We start from the raw sequence: 23902 nt of genomic DNA on the forward strand, positions 1-23902 counted from the left end.
AAGTGAACCGGATGGAGGTATAGGTACTGGAAACACCAAATATTATGATTTCAATTCCGAGCCAAAGCAATTGAACCCTTCCAAGTGTGACCAGAATGAGACCTGGGAAAATTTAAGTTTCTAGACCATCTTAACTTATGTCAGAGACCTAGGAGCGGGGGAAGCCCTGCAGAAAGTAGCACGTGGAAGATTGTACTGTAAATATGTTGGGAGGTGTAACATAAAGGTGTTTGGCATAACAAGGGTTAATGTGATACTTGAAAACAGTACAATGTAGAGAGACATGACGGGACATTTGTGTAGAGAGTCTGAGAGAAGTTGGCATGAAGATGGCAAGCACAACAGGGCTGTACCATGAAGATGTTTATTTTGTATTAGCAATGAACACTGCTGTACAACCTTACAAGCACTGAATCTCTTATGAGACCAACTGAAACAACCAGGGACTGGTGTGTAGTTTAATGTAGATTATGATACCTGTTGTGACCATCTATCTTCCTCTATAATAATTTTCTTCAAAATGTCCTGCTAAAGTAGAAATATAATTTTGAACAAAAATGGCATTTTGAATGTAAATCACAGGGTCAAATTATGTAATTAAAGTGCAATACACATGTTTAGAAATCATGTCATGTAAAAAGCAGTTCTTTACCTGGATCTTTTGAAGTGGTTTTTTACTCGTTTTCACATTGGTGTAGAAGGGTTTTGTCTTTCAAATTTTGATATCATTTTTACTACAAAAGTATAACATTTGGCATTAGCAGTAAATTTGTAGTTTGTTTGAATGGAACTGTAAAATACTATTCTCAAAACACACATGCACTGATTTTTTTTCAAACTTAGTAAAGTTTTGGGCACAAATGAAAGTCTCAACCTTCACTGTTTATACCTGTCTTCATTTGTACAAACTTCTGTTTCTTCATTGGATCATGGTTCAGCATCATTAAATGGGAAGTTTAATTATATTTATATAAATGACTTCTATAGTTCAAGAGTATTGTTCCATGATAGTTGTTTTGCTAGTTATTGTAGCTGTTGAATAGAATGTTTGTTTGAATCTTCAGATGTTGCAACGGCTCTGCAGCATTCTGATCTTTTGATTAGATCAAATTCAAAGCACTTAGGTTGACATGATCTTGGGCTGACACTTGAATGCACAACTACACAGCCCTTTTTAAAATTAAATTTCAAGCAAACTATTCAATGCAAGGTGCAGTTTGGTGTGGTACTTCAAATATAACAAGTATTTTATACATGAAATTAGATAATACTAAAAGAGATGGGGCCAAACAGAACATTCACAGTTAAAACACTTCAGTACAGCAACTCCTATTCCCTGTGAGCTATTTGCTGGAAGCTGGGGTTTTGAGTAAATTTTGAGGAGAGAGATTTGTAATTCGTAATGGATTGAAAGGTAATGAAGAACGGACAGGAAAGTGGAGTTGAGGCCAAAATGCAATCAGCCACGATTGTGTTGAATGGCAGAGCAGGCTCAAGGGAAGAAATTGCTTGCTTCTGCTCCTAGTTATGTCCTTCTATAGTCCTTGTAAGCAAGCAGTTCTTAAAAACAATGAGGTCCTGAGCCAGATTCTCTTTGGTTTGCAACTTGAGTTATTTAATTGAATAGTTGAGCAAGTGCGGAGTTCTCTTTTGGGTGAAATATTAAACAGCAATACATCGATCCTTTTGTTGTAGCGCTATTCAAAGAAGAGCAATGGGAATTTTTAGTGTAGCGACCAATATTTATCTTCTCCAATATCAGGTTATCTGGTTATTTGTAGGACCTTGCTGTGTGCTGCTGCATTTGTCGATGTTACAAAGGTGGTCATTCATTGGTTGGGAAACCTTTGGAATGTCCAAATGACGAAGAGTCATTCAGACTCTCAATGTTGGTTCTATTCTCTGTCCACTGACGTTGTCTGACCTTCTGAGACTTTCCAGCATTATCTGTTTTTGTTCCAGTTTCCACAATAATTTTCTTCAATATGAAAGTCTTATTTTCTTTTGGGGCCCTTTTAATTTGAGGGGAGTGGGGGTGAGTGTTGATGTTCAATCTTGATTCCTGCAGCTGTGAATAAATCTATACAATGTTGTCCTGGTCTTATGAATTATATTTAACTTTGCACAGATAATCCAAAAAGGCAAAGCCTTGAGATACTATTATATTAACTGGGTTTCATTGTCTTATTTCAGTATATTGGTTTACTTCAAGAGATTTACTTACTGAGGATGACAGAATTTTGGTTAATATCTGCTCCTGGGGAAAAGACATGTCAACAGACATGGGACAAACTAAATGCTACAACCACAAGGAACAATCATCTCTCTACCAATTTCAAGTTTGCAATTCCAGATTTGAAGGTCAGTATGGATGACATAAATGATAAGTGATCTTTGTATTATCAAATGATAATGGCTTCAAATGTCATAAAACTGCAACCTACTCTCTAAACTAAAGCTACATGGCAATGAGCCCAATTATACTCTCCAGCAGCGCCCCCCCCCCCCCAAAAAAAAAATTGTTTACGGTCCATTTGCTCCTTGGAGCATGATTGATGTATTGTTTGGTTTTAATCGACAATTGTTATAAATTCCAGAATTGAAGTTGAGTAATATACAATAATTGTGAAAAGATTAAAAAAAATCCAATTGAGTCGATAATATTTCTGAATGTTCATATTGTTATAAAGGAGATATTTGTTTTGTTATTGTGAACTAGGGTGAATATAAAGACAAATGAGGGAAGCTTCTTCCTCATCAGTTCACGTGCTTAATATTTTGCATGGTTGTCCTCCATTTATTACATTCTTGTCTGCAAAAAGAATGAATGGAAAGACCATGAAGCGTGTTTATTTTATGCACAAGCAATTTTCGAACACTAACTTGAGTACTGATACTGCAGAAGTTTATCATTTTGGTTTCATTTTAACTGCTACAATTTGCGATACTACATTGTCAGCAACTTATGTGGTGTGTTTACATTAAGCTCAAGATGCATCCTGACCAGAGACTTTAGCATCTATAGTTAGATGTGTCCATTCTTTGGCACTGGCATACATGAATGCATATCTGACTCCCTAGATCAGGCTTTTTAAAGTGGTGGCCATGACCCATGGGTGGGTTGCAGCTAGGTGTAAAAAGGCTCAAAGATGGCCAGACGTGGGTGCCAAGAACTGCACTCTACTCCAAAAGATGCCAAACGTCACTGCCTCAATTTTTTTTACTTCATTGAAAATTATGTTTAAGAGCCATACGGGGGATGGATAGAGTGAAACACCTGAGACCATTGGCTGTGAATCTGAATCAGAAGAGTGATATTTTATAGCATCTTCTGGCTGGAGGATCTAACTTCTGTGCATTAAGTTGAATTAAACATCATAAAAGTCTGCAACTATGAGGCATCAGCAATCAGGTCAGCACACCTTGGATGGACACCTGGTGCCAACAGTCTTGTATGTACTTTTGCTGCAAATTCACTTGGAAGCAAGTTTCTTTCACTTGTGAGCTAAACAAGAAGCCTGTGGACGTGGATTGTCTTGTGACGGGAAAGAGACAGCCAGAGACAAATGGGCAGTGTACCTACAAGCCAGGATCTCAACATTGGATTCTGCTGGAGAGAGCTCCTATGGAGAGTTCATGATACGACAGAACAGTGCGACTGTTGGCTCTGTACAGAATGCCAGGACCTCTAGTGAACAGTCTGCAAAGAAGAAACAAATCAGGAACAAAGCCATATAAAGAAGATTTTTTGAGGTATGGGTTTGTTAACTGTGCCAAGATACAAAGTATGTTGTATGTCAGGAAATACTATGAGAATTTAAAACCATCAGAATGGCAAAAACGTCTGAAGACTAAGAACTCTGGGAATTTTTTCAAAGGATGCAGCAAAAACTAAATCATCAACTCAAATTCTTAAAAAAAATTCAACGTTGAACGACAAAGCATAATGAGCTTTTTTACATGCTAGCTTACCGTCTGGTTCGGGAGAGAATGCCCCATACTGTTGCAGAGAGATGAATTCTCCCTCAGCATTAGATATGGCTCGCATGGCTCTAGATGAGGTCAGCTGAAAAATTGGAATCTATCCCATTTAGTGATAAGTGCCTTGCCATGCTACTGATATTGCTGAGAATTTAGAAGTACAGCTTATTTCTTATTTAAAGTCAACATAGGAGTTTCTCAGTACAGCTGAATGTAAGCACAAACATTACAGATTGTACAACCTTGCTGGTTTACATTAAATAGGTTTGGCACAATGAATTTTTTGAGGACATGCTGTGCTTTTTGACATTACCAACAAACACGATTGGTGCACAGATCTTTGAAGCATTGAATATTTAACATTGTTGGAAATTACAGGCTTGACTGGGTTATTTACAGAGGAATCACAAACGATGGAAGTCAGTGTGACTTGGAAACAGTGGAAGTTATAGTAAGGATTAAGGAAGCAGCTGATCCAGACATTGTCTGGATCTTTGCTTCATTCACCAGAAGGCATTGGCATCGAAATGTGTTCCATCCAAAATTGAAACAGTGTTGAAAGGAATTGTGAAAATCGTGAATTCCATTAAATGCAGCCCACTTGGTGCCAAGCTTTCTGAGTCTCTGTTCCGAAATGGAGACTGAGCGCAGTCCATTTGTTCCGCGCACAGATACATTTAGTTGTCAAGGAATTGGATGTTTGGCAGAATTTACAAACTGGGTACTTGTTGAAAAATCGTTCCCTCTGGCTGATTCGTTTGGTGCCGAAAGTTGGATGCTAAGTATGCCTTGTATTGCAGAAGTCTTTTCAATTTTGAGCAAACTGAACCTAAAATTGTAAGGAAAGTATGATTGTTTTTGGCACTGGAAACAAATAGATACTTTCCAAAAGTAATTCAAAGTTTGGCAAGTGTGAGTAAAAAACCAAACTACGACATGTTCCCCACCCTGTTACCAAATATTGAAGAAAGCAGTTAGGGAACTGTCAAAAAACTGACAAACTGCTCAGTTGCATTGGATCACAGGTTTTGTTGCTATGTTCTAGTGGTGAAGTTTCAGGTTCTCCAGAGAAGAGTTTGATAGCTCAGACTTGGTTAACTTTGGCTAACTCTAAATGAGACAGCTGCTGCACCTGACTTGTGATAGCACGTTTAACAACATGCCATGAGTCGATGAGGTTGTCATCACACTGGATTAGTATCTCCCAGAAATATCCAGTGCTGAGTGAAACAAGTATCTTAGTACCTTTCATGATGACCTGCAAGTGTGAAGTGGGATTTTCCATTCTCACAAAGGTGAAGACTGCATAAGGGAGCTGGCTGAACTCTACACCTGATATCCGTGTTGCCCCTCATCCTGTGAACTTGATTTGGAGTGAGATTATGAGGAGCATTAAAGGAAGGTAAACATGACATGGGTCCTGAAGATCAGCCAGTTGATAAAAGTGAGTCCCAGGAAAAAAGTTTGAAAAAACACTGCTGTAGAAAAATTGATATGGAGGAACCTTGGATGTCTTCACTAAACTGTGCTCCAGTCTTTATCTCCAGCGAGCTTGAGGAGCAAGGCACAAAATTGTAACCTCCACTGTACTTTTGACAGTAACTATGGGGCAAAATATGTAGAAATTTTATGAAGTCTTGGGCTGCATTTGGTAACTTGGAGTGGTACTAATTTAGAGACACCTGAGTTGATATTTACAGACTCCAGAGACCTGGACTAGTATGGTGCAATTGTAGGTTTAACTGGACCTTTCTAACAGTTATGAACTTCAAGACTTTCTGCTGATGTATTTTGATATTCCTGCTTGAGCCTTTCTGACAAGGTTATAGGTATAGTAACATCTGGGAATGAAACATGTGAAGTATGTTGAACGAACAAATCTATCTGTCTTACTTGCAAGGATTGGGGATGGTGAAGTACAGATGGAGTATTTGAGGCTGACGTGTCTGAGTGGAGGAATATGAAGCTTGAAGTGACTGTCAAGTGCGATTATCAGGAGGCTGAAATGGGGTGGAGATAACCGGGTGGCCAGGAGCGCAGTGGAGAACAAAAGCAGATGTAATTCCCATTCCTTTGTAGCTTGTCTTGGGTGATTAGAGCTGAAGGTTGTGTTCCAGGTTTTCAAGAAGAAAAATACTATGGAGGCAACCTTTGGCCTTAAAAAGAAGTCTTTTATAGTTTAAACTGATGATGAAAATACATGTGTGACCTGCAGGAGGCAAAAACTCAACAGTTTCAGCATATTGCCAGTCACACAGTTGCCACGTACCATTTGGATTAATAGAGCATAAATGTGCAGGTCGTGTAACTCCATTAGAATTACGGTCGGGTTGCAGAAGTCCTGGACTCATTTGGCCAGTAAGGTGGCCAAAAGAGGATCCAAACTCAACATTCTAAATGCTAAGTAAATAGATTTAATAAAATGCTTCTACTGTGTGGATTTTTGAAGCTGCAGTTGAAAATTTAAGTTGTGGTAAAATGAATTCCCTTAAAGTACTGGTAGTCTACTCATTTTTATTATATTGACTGACTTAAGATGGACATTTAGATCATTGTTTGTTGAGAAGGTGTTGCTTTGTCATTGTAGTGTACTTGACATGATGACTTTGCTCACTTGACCCACTTCTGTGCACCTGCCATTGTTTAAACTGCTCAAAGGAACATTTTAAGCACGTTTGGAAATTAGGAAGGAGTGTTGAGGGAGTAATTGGATGCAATTTGGATGCATTGCGATTAAGTGCAATATTGAAATGCTCCATGCGTAATAGAATACCCCCACTGGTTTGTTTACTTCGAAACCAAGCTTTGAATGGTAATTTCTACAACCTGTATTTTATGTAAAATTGATATGAATAGTTTTTTTTCCTCTACATTTTCTTCCTCCTGATCAGGATGCAGACTGCTCAGTGCAACTTTCTCTGATAGTTTACATTTGAATGTCACAATTAGCAAATGTGCTAGGAATTTCTGATGAGCTGATGAAAGTTCTGAGTGGCTTATTTTATTTCAGTGCTCTGCGTTCCAGATTGTTGCGCAGAAGCCCACATGCGTATCTTAGAGGAAATGTATCATTTCCTTTTTGAGTTGCTTACAATGGTTGGGGTTCTGTCATATATCTAAACTGTTAAATTTTGTGACAGTTGAAGTGTGGGGGAAATATAGGAACTCATTTAAAATCAGGATTATTTCTTGGAAAAGGTCAGTGCTTTCTAGTCTTTCATGGATAAAAATACTTTCATTTATATTCGTATTGCATTTAATATTGGACTTTTTTTCCCTTAGGTTGGGACTTTAGATGTCTTGGTGGGATTATCTGATGAGCTGGCCAAGTTGGACTCGTTTGTGGAGGGGTAAGTTTGTTGAATACCTTCAACAGTTTCTGAAATCAGATTTCTATTTCTGAATCATTCTGTAAAAGGTGAACACAAGAATTAAGTATTGCATGCTATTTGCTTTGGTTTTCTTACACAGTCCAATGTGTGCAGGTTAGGTGAATTGGCCATGCTAAATTCTCCCTCGGTGTACCCAAACAGGCGACTAAAGGATTTTCACAGTAACCATATTGCAGTGTTAATGTAAGCCTGCCTGTGACTAATAAATGAACTTTAAAGGGGTGCTCTAAGGCTATGTTGTAGAGCTATATGACTTTCACAGTACCTGTAACAAATTAGTGCGCTCCCTTTTAAGAATTAGTGCCATTCTGTTGGTTGTATGAGTTAATCTGGTTAGTCAATCTTTAGAAGCATTTAGTTTGCATATGGTTTCTGTAAATTACCTTTAGAAGGATTATCTTCAAATGACCGTTTGGGTTGGAGGCCAAGGAACCGTGCATCGAGTTTGTCGTATCACAGCATAGAACTGTGACACCCCATGAGGGAACTTTTCAATACTCATTTGTCATAGCCAACAAGAGCCAAAATGAGTATGTAAACACCTAATATATTTCTGGCTACTTTGCTATGATAACCGCATTGAGGTTCTTATCCAAAACGATTCCAGATCAACTCAAGGAATTTCCAAGTTTGAAGTTTATTGACTTCGCTTTATGGTTAAACTTGTTGAATTGATTCTGCAACTTTTATTCTAATCTATTAACGCCATAAACTTTTTACTTTCGGGGAATGATTTTTGCCTCATAGTGAAATAAAAAAGCTGTCACTGTAACAAGACCAGAATGGTAATGCTGAAAATGCAAAGCTACTGATCTGCAAATGAAGAGCATAGACTGTTCAGAAACAAAAGTAGGAAAAATTGAAAAATCCTGATCTTAAGATTGACTGTGGTTGTTTCAAATGTGCTAAATATGAAGACAAAGACATAATAGCATGAAATAATAGTATGTGAATGAATTAAAACAAACTAGAAAAAAAAAAGTGATAATTCACAATGATCATGTCAAACCTCAAAGGGAAAAGCTGAGTAAAGTACTTCCAAAGTAGAAGTAAGCATACAGAAGCTGGACTATAAAAGACCTTGATCCATCGAGTTCATCTTCCACAATGCTACTGTAAAATGCAAAATTTGAGTTGTTGACTAACTATGATCAATCTACTGCAGACCAGACACGAGGCAAACAAGCTCTCTGTATTGAAACGTTTTGGATTTTGAGTAATTGGTAGAACTCTCACCTGAGTCAGAGGGTTCAAGTCACATCTCAGACATAAGCGCCAAGGTCAAGGCTGACACTCCAGTGCACTACTGATGGAGTTCTACCTTGTTGGAGGTGCCGTCTTTTGGGTGGAACTTTGAACCAAAGCCCCATGTGCTCCTTTGGGTGGATGTGAAAGATCTTATGGTACTAGATCAAAAATAAAGTAGGGATGTTCGATCAATGTGATGAAAACAGATGATCTGGTCATTGTCACTGCTGCTTGAGGGAGCTTGCTTTGCATGGTTGTCAAATAGGAGGCAGAGAGTCGGGGTCAATGGGTGTTGTTCGGATTGGCGGTTGGTGACTAGTGGAGTGCCCCAGGGGTCGGTGCTGGGGCCTCAGCTATTGACCGTTACATAGATGATCTGGAGGAGGAAACCGAGTGTATGGTGTCGAAATTTGCTGATGACACCAAGATTGGTGGAACAGCAAATTGCGCGGAGGGTGTGGAGAGTCTGCAGAAGGATCTAGATAGGCTGAGCGAATGGGCCAGGAACTGGCAAATGAAATTTAATGTTGGCAAGTGCGAGGTGGTCCACTTTGGTAGGAATAATGGTGCAGAGGGACCTCGGGGTCCTTGTGCATGAGTCGCAAAAACCCAGATGGCAGGTGCAGCAGGTGGTCAGGAAGGCGAATGGGATGCTGGCCTTCATCGCGAGGGGGATTGAATATAAAAGTAGGGAGGTCTTGCTGCGGCTGTATAGGGCATTGGTGAGGCCGCAGCTGGAGTACTGTGTGCAGTTTTGGGCGCCGTACTTACGCAAGGATATTTTGGCCTTGGAGGGAGTGTAGAGGAGGTTTACTTGGCTGATGCCGGAGTTGAGGGGGTTGAGCTATGAGGAGAGGCTGAATAAACTCGGCTTGTACTCGTTGGAGTTTAGAAGAATGAGGGGAGATCTCTGAGATGTATAAGATGATGAATGGGATGGATAGGATAGAGGTGGAGAGACTCTTCCCGCTCAGAAAGGACAGTAGGACTAGGGGGCACAGCCTCAAGATAAAGGGGGGAGTGGTTTAGAACGGAGTTGAGGAGGAACTTCTTCACTCAAAGGGTGGTGAATCTCTGGAATTCTCTGCCCGTTGAAGTGGTGGAGGCTGCCTCGCTAAATATTTTTAAGACGCGGGTTGATGGGTTTTTGATAAGAGAGGGGATTAAGGGTTATGGGGAGAGGGCGGGAATGTGGAACTGAGCCACGACAGATCAGCCATGATCTTATTGAATAGCGGGGCAGGCTCGAAGGGCTAGATGGCCTACTCCTGCTCCTATTTCTTATGTTCTTATGTTTCTTTTGCTGAAACAATGGAAATTGTGGTGATTTGATTATGTTTAATGTTGTGAAATGATAGGCCTGTTTATCTGATAATGCTGCTTTCTGTGAAATGATTTTAGACAAACGTAAGAACATCATTTGGACCAGATATGGAATTTCAGTCGCTTGTGAAATTTGAAATGGCTTGTATTTAGGAGTTTCCACTGGAACTAGTGATCTTGAGTGGTGTATGTAGTGTCCAACCATATTTTGCTGCGCCTTGGCTTTGCTCTTTATCTGATCTAATTTGTAGTTAGTTTGTTGGTGATTTGATTTATTATTGTCACATGTATTAGTGTACAGTGAAAAGTATGATTTCTTGTGTGCTATACAGACAAAGCATACTATTCATAGAGAAGGAAAGGAGAGAGTGCAGTCATAGCCAGGATGTAGAGAAGCATCAACTTAATGCAAGGTGGCTTCATTCCAAAAGTCTGGCAGCAGGGAAGAAGCTATTGTCGAGTCGGTTGGTACATGATCTCAGACTTCTGCATCTTTTTCCCGACCTGAAGATATGGAAGAAAGTATGTCTGGGGTGTGTGGGGTCCTTAATTATGATGGCTGCTTTGTCGAGGCAGCAGGAAGAGTCAACTGATGGGAGACGAATTTGTTACTGAAATGATGATGTAGATTTGGAAAGTTTAATATGTTTGCTGATCAAAGTAGTTCAATGACGCTGCTCTGAAGGAAAATCTAAAGTAAGTTTGTGTATTAACATAAGTGTGAAGCCAAATCTTTAAAGAGAAGCCTGTGGAATCTGATGGCGAGGTGATTTAATTTTTATTCTGTGATTAAAGTACATCAATCACATCTTATCATGATATTCCAACTTTACATGAAGTATATTTTGGCTATTGAAAAAGAGACGTTTCTTTAACTTTAAAATGTGGCAAGTTTAAAGTGTTTTGAATAAATTGGGATGAATGAAAAATCACAATGTAAAATGCTTTTACGGATGAAGATGTTTCTAACTTGAGCTGTATGCTGACCTATGATTAGAATTAATTTGTGTTAAATTTCAGGCATTCTCAAATTGTTTTGTGTAATTGTGTTGAGCTTAAATCCTTTTTGTGTACGTGTCAGCTTGCCATTTTGAAAACTTGGTTTGTGTGCTGTCCTTTGATCTTAGCTTGAGACTTAAACCCACTCAAGCTGATTAAATTGCATTCCCTCATGCTGTGACTGGACAATTTCAGTCTACAGTGCAAAAAAGTGCATTTAATTTCACAGTACCTGTCGCAAATCTGCAAACCGTGTATTTTTTTCCCTTTTGTGTGGGTGACATTAGCAAGGCCACGTTTCTGCCTGTTGGGAAACATGGTAAGTCTTACTATCGAATAGTTAGTCCAATTGTCAAACTGATTTTCTAAGCCAATTGAGAGGGCGTGAAGAGCCAATTATGTTGTGTAGACTAGAATCTCAAATGGGTTAGACGATTTGTCTCTAAAGACAATGAACTGGTTATTTTGCAAATAGGTGGCACAATGGTTAGCACTGCTGCCTCACAGTGCCAGGGATCCAGGTTCGATTCCTGGCTTTGTCGCTGTCCGTGTGGAGTTTGTACGTTCTCCCCGTGGGTTTCCTCTGGGTGCGCTGGTTTCCTCTCTGTTTAAAGGTATGCGACTTAGATGGATTGATCATGCTAAATTGCCCCTTAGAGTTAGTGGGACTAGCTAGGGTAAATGCAAGGGGTGATGGGCTGTGTGGGATTGTGGTTGGTGCAGACTCGATGGGCCAAATGGCCCCCTTCTGCACTGTAGGATTCCATGATCCAAAAGCTTTCAGAAAACCAAAATTAAATTTTAAAAATGATTAGGTTTATTGATTTCAATTTTGGTAACATTTGTACACAGCCTTTTGGTTGCTTGTTTAGTATGCTAACATTATTGTTCCTAAAATAGAATGATATTTGGTGCACTGGGAAAATGCTGTATTTTGCCCTGTTTAGGTGTAATGGTTAAATATGCAACTTTTTTATTTTTCAGTGTTGTGAAGAAGGTGGCCCAGTACATGGCTGATGTATTGGAAGACAGCAGGGACAAAGTGCAAGAGAATCTTTTAGCCAGTGGAGGTAAATGGGAAACTCACTGAATTTTATCTGGTTATTGTATTTGGTAATTGTAGTGCTCTGTGTCAGTCATGGGAGCTGAATTCTGTTCTGTGCTTCGTGCATGAATGAATGTTCTATCTGTAACTGAGACTGATAAGTCAGTTGTCTTGCCAATGTGGTGGAATTATTTGATCAATGCTCCAGTGTAAGTTTCAGAAAATTCAAAAAACCTAGAACAAAAAATACTAATTTTAGCTGTATACGGGCAACAACCTGCATATGTAGCCTAAAGTAGTCATTAACAGCTTGGAGTAGATCATATCAACAAGATCAGGTAATGCTATTAATTGGCAACATAAGTAGACTATTCAACTCTTCTCTGCAATTGAGATCAACTCAATGAATTTTAGCTTCATCTATCTGTCTTGGCCCTACATTCCTTAATATTCTTGCCTTATTAGTTCAAACCTGAAACCAATAGATTTTTATTGATTTTTGAGCTATCATCTACTGCTTTGAGATAGCGTTTCACGCTTTTATCATTCTTTGAATGAAATGTTTCCTAACTTTCATAATAATTTATTAATTTCGCAATTGGAGTACTGTGTGCAGTTTTGGTCCCCGTATTTGCAAAAGGATATATTGGCCTTGGAGGGAGAACAACCCAGCACGGGAAACAGGCCCTTCGGCCCAACGAGCCCGCGCCGCCGCATCGCCCTACACCTATTCTACCCTGCATGTCTACGAATGGGACCCTACTCAGTCAGATTCAGGGAAGAAATAGTGTCAATTTGGTGGAAACCGATTAGCCTAAGAGCACATCTTTGGGGTGTGGGAGGAAACCGGAGCGCCCAGAGGAAACCCACGCAACCACAGGGAGAATGCGCAAACTCCCACAGACACAGGCCCAAATCCATGTATCTGCACAGCTAGCAGTGCTAGTCACTGAGCTGTTGTGGAGCCCGTCTATCGGTCCAGGATCAAGCACACACACCGACATGAAGTACTAGGCCACTCCTGGACTTCCAAGAGCAGCCCACGCACGACCCGCCGTGTGCATGCCCCTCGCTTGACACGAGGTGGACCTCCACCTGTGGAATAAAGACAAAAAATATTAATCATACAGCCTGCCCTTCCGGTGTCTCCCGAGGTTTAACCCTATTTAATAGCCCCTACCATATCCCTCCATTCTCGTTTCACTCATGTGCCTATCTAACTGCATCTTAAACGAGTCCAACATTCCTGCCTCCACCACCCTACTCGGTAGCGCATTCCAGACCCCCACAACTCTCTGCGTAAAGAACCTTCCTCTTACCTCCAAATTATACCTCCCCCCCCCCTCACCCTTAAGTGATGACCTCTCGTGTTCGTACCCAGTCTAGGGAGCAGTCTCTCACTATTAACTCTATCTATTCCCTTCAGTATCTTATATACCTCTATCATGTCCCCTCTCAATCTCCGTCTTTCCAAGGAGAATAGCCCCAGTCTCTTCAATCTCTCCTCGTAACCCAGTCCCCCCATACCAGGCAACATCCTGGTAAACCTCCTCTGCACCCTTTCCAGAGACTCCACGTCCTTCCGGTAATAAGGTGACCAGAACTGGACGCAGTACTCCAAATGCGGTCTAACCAACGTTCTGTATAACTGAAGCATTAGACGGCAGCTTTTATACTCTAAGCCCCTTCCTATAAAGGCTAACATCCCATAAGCCTTCCTAACAACGTTCTCCACTTGTGACGCAACCTTCATGGATTTGTGAACCTGCACTCCCAGGTCCCTCTGTACGTCTATACTCCTAATCGGCCTACCTTTTATCACATAGCTCCTCTCTGCATTATTCCTTCCAAAATGCATCACCTCGCATTTGTCAGGATTAAATGCCATCTGCCACCTATCTGCCCACTGCACCAACCTATCTATATCCTGTTGTATCACCTGACAATCCAGTTCCGTACCTGCCAACCCTGCCATCTTGGTGTCATCAGCAAACTTGCTGATCACACCACCTACGCCCTCTTCTAAGTCATTTATGTAGACTACAAAGAGGAGAGGTCCCAGTACCGAGCCCTGCGGCACACCACTGGTCACTGACCTCCAGCCCGACAAGGTACCCTCCACAACTACCCTCTGTCTCCTATTTCCCAACCAGTTCTCAATCCACCTAGCTACCTGGCCTCGTATCCCATGCGCCTTAACCTTTTCTACCAGCCTACCGTGAGGGACTTTGTCAAACGCCTTACTGAAATCCATATAGATGACATCAACGGCTCTCCCATCGTCAACCGTTTTTGTCGCCTCCTCAAAGAATTCCACCAGATTCGTAAGGCAAGACCTCCCTCTAACAAAGCCATGTTGCGTATCCCTAATCAGATCGCAACGCTCCAAATGCTCATACATCCTACCCTTAAGTATTTTTTCCATTAACTTCCCTACCACCGACGTCAAACTCACCGGCCTATAATTCCCAGGGTTATCCCTACTACCTTTTTTGAACAACGGGACCACATTTGCTACCCTCCAGTCTTCTGGGACCTCACCTGTGTCCAAAGAAGAGACAAAGATTTGCGCCAGAGGCCCAGCAATTTCATCTTTCGCCTCCCTAAGCAGCCTGGGATAAATACCATCAGGCCTCGGAGCTTTATCCGTCCTTACGCTACCTAAAAGCCCTAGCACTTCCTCTCTCGTAATAACTATATCCTGCAACTGAACCTCCGCTCCCTCCAAGAGACCGCACGATTCCAAACCCCTCTCCTTCGTGAATACCGACGCAAAGTATTCATTCAGGAGCTCCCCCATTCCCTCTGACTCAATACACAACTCTCCACTCTTGTCCCTAAGAGGACCAATTTTCCCTCTAACTACTCTCTTGCCTCTAATATAGGAATAAAATGCCTTAGGATTATCCTTAATCCTACCAGCCAAAGCCATCTCATGCCCTCTCTTCGCCCTTCTAATTCCCCTTTTTAGCTCCCTCCTACTCTCTCTATATTCCTCCAGCGCACACTCCGTACCCATTTGTTTTGACCTAACATACGCCTCCCTCCTCTTCCTGACCAAGTCTTCAATATCCCCCGTAATCCACGGCTCTCTAATCCTACCTTTCCCATCCTTTCGCTTAACCGGAACAAACCTCCCCTGCAACCATTTCATTTTGTCCCTAAAAGCCTCCCACTTGCCAACCGTGGACTTGCCAGCTAACAGTCCCTCCCAGTCAGTTTGCTGCAGCTCCCTCCTAATCCTGCCATAGCTCGCCTTTCCGCAGTTCAGCACACTCCCGCTTGGACGGCACTCGTCCCTTTCCATTTTTATCCTAAAGCAGACGGACTTGTGGTCACTGTTCGCCACATGTTCGCCTACCTCTACCTCACCCACCTGCCCTGGCTCGTTTCCCAACACTAAATCCAGTATAGCCCCTCCCCTAGTCGGGCAAGTTACATACTGTTCTAGCGACCCTTCCATAACACATTTCACAAACTCCTCTCCCTCCGTACCCCCAGCTCTAGGCCCCCTCCAATTCACTCCAGGAAAATTAAAATCACCCACTACAACCACTCTATTCTTCCTGCACCTGTCCAAAATGCCCCTGCAAATTCCCTCCTCCACTGACTTTGGGCTGTTGGGTGGCCTATAGTACACCCTTAGCAGTGTGATCCCTCCCTTTTTTATTCCTCAACTCCACCCACAGCGACTCAATCCCTATCTCTTCCATATCGCCCTCCCTCTGCACTACTGTGATGTTTTCCTTGACTAACAGTGCCACCCCTCCACCTCTCTTCAACCCTCCTCTGTCACACCTAAAACACCTGTACCCAGGAACATTCAGCTGCCAGTCCTGCCCTTCCCGTAACCACGTCTCCGTTACAGCCACCACATCCAACTGCCTCACAAACATCAAGGCCCTAAGCTCATCCGTTTTCCCTGCCACACTCCTAGCATTGAAACAGACACAGTTCAACCCACAAGTGTCCCTCGGAACCACCTTCTCCCTTATAATTTTCCTTTCACCCGTCTCTCTCCCAGCCACCTCCCCACCCCCCCTCCCTATTAGTTTAAATCATTCCTGAACACCCCAGCTAACCTCCCTGCTAAGACACTAGTCCCCCTCCCGTTCAAATCCTCCCCACCCCTCCTGTACAATTGCCTTTCTCTCCTAAACACCTCCCAGTGATCCACATAAGTAAACCCCTCTACCCTACACCAGTCCCTCAACCATGCATTCAACTGCATGATCTCGTCATTCTTAGCCCTGCTCGTACTGGGCAGCAACCCAGACAGTGCCACCCTAGAGGTCCTGCTCTTTAGTTTGGCCCCCAACTCCCTAAATTGCCTACGGACCTCTCCCCTACTCCTCCTTCCTATATCCCCCTCCCCTACGTGTACTATGACCTCTGCCTGGGTCCCCTCCCCTTTCAAAATTCCCTCTACCCTTTCCATTATATCCTTTACCCCTGCTCCAGGGAGGCAGACCACCATCCTGGAGTCGCGCCCTTGCCCACAGAACCTCCTATCAATCCCTCGGACCCTCCCATCCCCTACCACTATCCACCAGGGGAGTACAGAGAAGGTTCACCAGGCTGATACCGGAAATGAGGGGGATTAGGCTATGAAGAAAGATTGAATAGACTGGGTCTGTACTCGTTAGAGTTTGGAAAGCCAAGGGGGGATCTTTATAGTGACATCTAAGATAATGAAGGGGCTAGATAGGGTAGAGGTAGAGAGATCCTTCCCTCTTAGAAAGGATAGCAGAACTAGAAGGCACAGCCTCAAAATAAGGTGGGGGGGGGGGAGAGCGGTTTAGAATGGAGTTGAGAAGGAACTTCTTCACTCAAAGGGTGGTGAATCTCTGGAATTCTCTGCCCACTGAAGTGGTGGAGGCTACCTCGCTGAATATATTTAAGTCACGGGTAGATCGATTTCTGATAGACAGGAGAATTAAGGGTTATGGGGGGGAAGTGGAACTGATCCACTTCAGATCAGCCATGATCTTATTGAATGGCGGAGCGGGCTCAAAGGGCTACATGGCCTACCCCTGCTCCTATTTCTTATGTTCTTGTAAGTGGCCTAACTCTACCCTTTTTAATTGGTTTGAAAAGCCTCAATAAAATCATGTCTTAACTCTTCAGGGATACAAACCTTAATTATGTAATCACTGCTCATAATTGAATTTTTGGAGCTCAGCTAATACTCTGATGAATCTCTTGTCCCCCCTCCTAGAGTTAATATATACTTTTGTGTGCAGTACCAAGATTTGCCTTGAATTCCATGAACTTTACCTTTAGGTAACCCTCTTACTTGGAACTATATTGAATGCCTTCTGCATCAATAGACAGCTGTGTCTCTTTACTCAGACAAAAAATTCAATTAGATTTGTTAGATGTGACGTACCTCTGTTGGCAATCTCCAACCAACTCAATTTGTCTTAAGTATTCAGTCTATCTATCCTTAGTAACAGATTCTGATAATTTCCCAGCAACAAATTATAAACTATTGTAACTTATTTCCTGATTTTTTTAAGCACCTTTTGAATGTAAAGATGTAGTACCTGAATCAAGGTAGATATGAGACAAGAGAAGTAAGCAGGAAACGGTGACATACGATAGATGTCAGATTGATAATAGAAGTGAGAACTGGACTAGTAAGAGAAAGTTTAGAGGGGGAGCGAAAAAGAAAATAAGAGAAGCAAAGAGAGTATGAGAAGAATCTTGGCAGCTAACATAAAAGGAATCCAAAAGTCTTGTGTAGGATAAAAATAGTAAAACGTTCATAAGAGGAGGGGGCAACTTTGGATCAAAACATGGATCTATCTGTGGAGGCAGAGGTACTAAATTAATACTCTACATATATCTTTACTAAAGAAGAAATTGTTGCTAAAATCAGTGAAAGAGGAGGTATTAGGTTAGCTTTACTTAAAAATTGATAAACCTCCAGGGCTAGATGGGATGCATCAGGGATGACAGAGGTTTAGGTAGAAATTGTGGAGGCATTGGCAATAATTTTCTAGTCCTTCAAATATAGTGGGTAGTGCCAAAGGATTTCAAAAAAGTGTCTGGGATAAATCTAACCACTATAGAGTGGTCAATTTAACTTTGTCTCGGAAAGCTTTTCTGCCACTAATCTTGGACAAAATTAATCTGATCCCAAAGGAAACCCAAGTAAACACAAATACATCAACTCTGTTTAGACAAACACACCATTAGCTAAAGTGAGTTACTATACCTGCATTCGCATCATGGATTTTTCTAGACAAATTGGTACTTTGTAAAATAGAGCTGTATTTTTAACATACCCCTTAAAAGAAACATTATGTAAATACATTAAGGCACAGTATCATCACACTTGACAAGTGCACTTTAATTGAGGAAAACCAACATAGATTTATTTATGCAAATTATTTTGCACTTGATCAAGCTTTTTGATTAGATAACAAGCATTTATGAGGACGAGAGTTGGCGCATTGGATTTACAAAAGATTTTCAAAAAAGTGCCACATAAATCAGCTTGCCACCAAAGTTGAAGCCCATGGCATAAAAAGGATACAGGATACAAAGTTTGAGTGATGGGAGAGCAGTAGTGAATGGTTGTTTTTGGACTGAAGGAAGGTATGCAATGCTGTTTTCCATGGATTGATGGTCACACAAAACTTGGAAGTATTGTGAACAGTGAGAAGGATGGTGCCAGATTTCAAGAGACAGTCTGATGGATTGGGAAGGCATGTGGCAGATGTAATATAAAGTGCAGAAGTACATGAGACAATCTTCTTAGAAGAATAAGGAGAAGTAATACAAAAGTACAGCAACAACGTGTATTGTATTATATAATAGCTTAAATGTAGTAAAGCATCCCAAGGTGTTTCACAAACATCACAAAACAGCACGTGACACCTAGGGAGGCGTTAGGGTGACATTAGACTACATATTAATAGTTTGGTTGAAGAGTTAAGCTTTAATGAGAGTCTTAAAGAAAGCAAGATGGAGAACTGTAGCAAGGATATTTCAGAACTTGAGCCGAGGTAACCAAAATCACGATCACTGATGGTGGAGTAATTAAGATTGGATTTGCATGAAAGGCAGGAATCGGAGGAGTGTGATTACCTTGGAAGGTTGTGGGACTCAAGATTAGAGATATGGAGGGGCAAGGCCACGGGATTTGAAAACCATGTTTAGCATTTTAAAATCAGCATTTGCGATGGGCAAACAGGACCTGGTGTGAGTTAAGATACAGGCAGAATGCAATATTGCCCCTTTGCATCCTTTTTTTAAAGGAATCTCGTTCTCCTCTTCTATTTTTTGTCTATCCATTATTGCAAAACTTTGTTCATCTTTATTTTGTTTCTTTTGTATTAGTTGCAGCTTTTACCATTTTTTTTGTCTCTTGATATTCTTTGCACCTCTACCAGCCCCCGACTGTTTACACTTTCATGTGTTTTTCTTGGAATTTTTATTATCTTGCGCTCTGTTTGTTAATCATTGTTTCATTTATAACTAGAACTCTTGACACCTTACAAGCATATACTCTTTCTACATTAATTAAAATCTTTTTTTCATATTCACCTAATACAATTGTTGCAAGTATGGATGGTGAATGGCAGTTGATCCTTCAGTTCAAAGAATTAATTTCCCTGAAACTCAAACACGACTAACAGGAAAAATTCCTTTTCATGCTGATACCGCAACTTTACAGTTTGTCCAGAAAGTTGATGTCCTGCTTTGGATTTGAAGCTTGTGGTTCAGAGTTCCAGGCAATTATTTGCTCTTACTGCAGAATGAATTGGGAAATGGCTGCAATTTTAAATCTAAAATGATTAACATATAGTGCCACTTGTAGAACAGATTTCTTTTTTATAAAGAGACCAAATTTATCCATTCCAGTTACACTGATTTTTCTGAACGTTTTCATCTATAAAATTCCTGACGCTTAAACTTGATGACTAGATAATGTAATTCTGGTGTTCACTTTGATTTTAGAGGATTATAATCCAAATTGTTGGAATCTGATCTACAATTTTTTGGTGTCATTCTGTCCTTGATCCATTTAATTCCACGTTGTTGATAAATATTTAACTTTTAATGTTTGTTTCAAAGCTGAAGCCTTTATGTAGACAAACCTGTTTCATTATTCATTGCCTGCTTTTTTTGTTTGACTTTCATGGTTGTAATAACCTATGTTGCTAACTTACTGCCCTTGTTGGAGGAAAACGTGCAACAGGTGTGTTTACTTTTGGTCAGGAATTTTCCTGGATGTGCTGCAGTTCCACTGTTTTACACGTCAGGGATCTGTTTCTAGGCACACTAAACTCAACTCTCATAGATAAGAACAACACTTTATTTAGTTACAGATATTACCCCCCACATTCAAGCAAGTTGGAATGCTGGGTTGATAGAATTATTATGCTCATCTGAGAATTTGACTCGGTTTAAAGCTAAGTTTGAATATTTTGACATGTCCCGTTTGTTTGACAATTGTCAGTGAAAGTCCAGAGACCAGATTTCAGACTTGCTACCATCATTTTTTTTTCAAAATTACAATTGCTGAATCAGTGCTTGCTTAACTCTGATCTGTCTCCAGAATTGGCCTTAACAATGTCAATAGACTTGTGCATACGTAGTCTGTAGTTCCTGTAGGGGAAAGAAAGCCTTTAATTGTGTTGGTGAGTGCACATTGTGTATGATCATATGAAGAGTCAACCGTGTAAGTGGGGGTCAGCCTGACCTCAGTGATTTAAAGGCTCCCTGGATAATGACATTGGGTCTCGCCCTAAGACCTTAAGATGGTTATGTAACAAAGCTTCTGTAATCTTGAGTTTACTTGTGTTATAAAATAATTAATGTGAAATATTCTATTGTGTGGAAGTAATGTTGAAATGTACCTACAAAGTTAACCAGTGCCACAAATTAAACTGGCTGCATGGCATAAATTATCCCATTTTCAGTTACTTCCACTGCCTCCTATTGGATTTACTGTGGAAAGTTTGTCATTGATAGCAGATCATTTTATGGTGAAGTAGTACTTTGCTTTTCTTGCTGCCAATCTGAATTAAACAATCTTAACACCTCCACTGTCTTTGGCCCCATATCAATCTACTTGCACTGATTCCATCACCTTCACAGTCCATAATCTCAGACTGAACCAGATTTTTGCATTGCCACATTCTGTTTAACCACGAGTTGAGCTTCCAATCACATCAAAAGGATTGTCTACTTCTGTCCTAGTAAAATTGTCCACTTTCACCTCTCATCTGCTGCTGGAAACCTACTTATCTACTATTCTAATTGTCACTGACTTGCCATTCTCTCAATTTCAGTTCCGTAAACTGCTGCTCCACTCCTATCTTGTACCATATCCTCTCTCACCTATTCCCCTGAATTTTCTAACTTCTTGATGCATCCACTTAAAAATTAAGTTATCGTGTTTGAATCCCATCATGGGCTCGACCATCCTTATTTCTATCACCTTGTACAGACCTTTCCCTCAAAATCTTCAGACTCCAGCACTGTGTGTACTTCCCACACCCTTTGCCCAGCTTTGGTGTCTGCGTGTTTCAGCCCTTTAGGCCTGACACACACTTCTCGCATGAGCCTTGCGTCTTATTTGACTCCAAAATGAGCTTCAAGCTACATACACTCGCCCTCATTCAAATCACTTGTTTCGACCAATAACATTGCCTGCCTCAGCGCATCTGATACAACCTCTATCCTACTGTTGCAACCTCCAGATGTGACTGTTCTAATGCACTCCTGGCTAGCCTCCCACATTCTACCCATTGTGTAATTTATTATTCTTTATACCTCAAAGATCAAAGAACAGTACAGGAACAGCCCCTTTGACCAAGCTTGTGCTGGTGTATGATGCCATTCCAAACTAAACTAATTTGTGTATCCTTTGCATTTTTCTTGCTGATTTTTGTCTGTTAAGATATTGACATCATATGACACAGTTCCATGGGTTCCCTAAATAATGTGGACCTATCATCTGTACAGTGTTCTGTTGCAAGGAGGTCATAGTTGTATCTATTCACATCTTTGCTCAGTGTCCTGGTGTGGGTATGGAGTATAATGATGCTGGACAGCAATCAGACATAGGAATCCTCATTTATTTTCCTTTTCATAACCTGAGACACCAAAGCCAGTGTGGCAACCCTGACCAGCTGAGATCAAATAACTCAGTCAAGACTGGGAATTGAATTTAGGCCCCCACAGTCCCACCTTCTTGTTACTTTAAATAGCTCATGTAATGTGAAACAATTGTAGGTTAGATAGACTTCAGTTCTCTCTCTCTTTGGGAACAGCTATCTGTTCAGAGTGGGGATCAAGCATGCAACTTTGACATTTTTAGCACCAGTCTCTAATCATCTGAGCTAACCATTTAAATTCTATTAGTGGACTTCAGTTCTGTTTGTTTTCAAACAATTGATCGATTTATGTTGCCATTCTTATGTTTAGAGCTTATTGTAAATTTTTTCATGCTGAATTTCTAAATGCTGATGTTGAATGATGTATAGCAATGACATGGTTACCTACCTTTGATCTTTCTGTATGAAAGTAAGTACATTTTTCACACAGCTGAGTTCTTGTGATATGACTTGTCAACTTTTCACTTGAAATACTTACTTATCTGTGCTCCTATTTTAATTTTACAACTTACTGAAATATAAAGTTTGGTTTCCAAGGTCAACTCCAAGATTCTAGCTAAAGACTGCTTGACTTTATTCCTATACGCTGTTTTATTTTATAGTTGAACAAAGTCTTCATGACTGTTGGTCAAGCTTTTATACAAGTTAGATGGAAAAGGAAAACCATTTTGTCCATCCTAACTCTTCCACTTCTAGACAAACTGCAGTTTGTTCAGTTCTTAAATGATTCCAGAGTTCTTGCTGTCACTTCTTTATCCTGAAATCTATTTCACCTCTTGATCGTCTTCTGTGGGAAAACTTGCTGACATCAGTTCTAAATTGCACTTTTATTTCGCTGATATTGTGCTCTGAGTACTGCTATATTTTAATTTGGAACAGTCATAGAGAAACAGTAGATCGGATTTACTTGTAGTCTGTCTAGATTGACCTCAATAAATTTTACTGTCCTGGTTACATTATTCAAAATTATATTTGCTCTGTTGATTGTTACTTCAACATCTAATTCCCTGTTTCAGTTTCTCACTTATGATCTGGCAGGTGGTAATTGCTGTGCTAACCAAATCCCAAAGGGAAGCTTAGCAAGCTATCACAATAAATTTCAATTTCTATTTTACTAGAAGAAACTACATGTGCTGAAGTCATAAGTCTCAAGTTCCATTAACAAATTTGAAGATTTTAAATAAATTAAAACACTGACTCTCCGAACACACATTATATTTACACAGTTAATATTAGTCTTGCAGAACACTGCCCCAAAAGATTCTTAATTGGTTTGTTGCAATTCGGGTCAGAAACGCAAATATTTTATGAAGCCCGCCTGGATAATAATTTTTGCACTTTGAATTTGGCTAAGACAAGCATGATGTGTTTCACTTCAGGTAGGATTCAAATGACCCACTAAGGAGCTTTACTTAAAGTTTATTTAAGAATGTAGTTTACATGTATAGTAAGAAAATTAGCAATAATGTTTATCAATTACAGCCAAAAACAAAACAATGATAATAACCCTTAACAAATATATTGTAAGATGTTCTAATCAAATAAAAACTTGAATAGACAAAAAACCCTTTCCACAAGTTTAACACAGCAAAGACTAACGCTCAGGCAATACTGGAACTGAGTCCTTTGGTTGGAGAATTGAAAATCCTGATTTCTCAGCCTTTTAACTTCTAGCAATCCCCTGGGCACACTCAGAACAGCTTCTCAGAACATCAGGAAAACACTAACATCAACCAAGCCACTAACAGCAGATTCTACTCCCAAGAAGGCAAGGAACCTTG

At 40.6% G+C, this 23902-nt stretch overlaps 1 protein-coding gene across 1 annotated transcript in view; it reads left to right on the forward strand.

Annotated features, from left to right (window-relative positions):
• atp6v1c1a (ATPase H+ transporting V1 subunit C1a) overlaps window positions 1-23902 on the forward strand; it is a 70011-nt gene that overhangs the window by 10095 nt on the left and 36014 nt on the right. The window contains exons 2-4 of the mRNA XM_080193829.1: window positions 2194-2361; window positions 7264-7331; window positions 11928-12013. Of these exons, the coding sequence (XP_080049955.1) occupies window positions 2230-2361; window positions 7264-7331; window positions 11928-12013 (286 nt within the window). The 5' untranslated portion in view covers window positions 2194-2229. The remainder of the gene's footprint in view (window positions 1-2193; window positions 2362-7263; window positions 7332-11927; window positions 12014-23902) is intronic.

Source organism: Carcharhinus amblyrhynchos, chromosome 8 (genome assembly GCF_965287045.1).
Source record: "Carcharhinus amblyrhynchos chromosome 8, sCarAmb.v2.hapA, whole genome shotgun sequence".
NCBI lineage: Eukaryota > Metazoa > Chordata > Chondrichthyes > Carcharhiniformes > Carcharhinidae > Carcharhinus > Carcharhinus amblyrhynchos.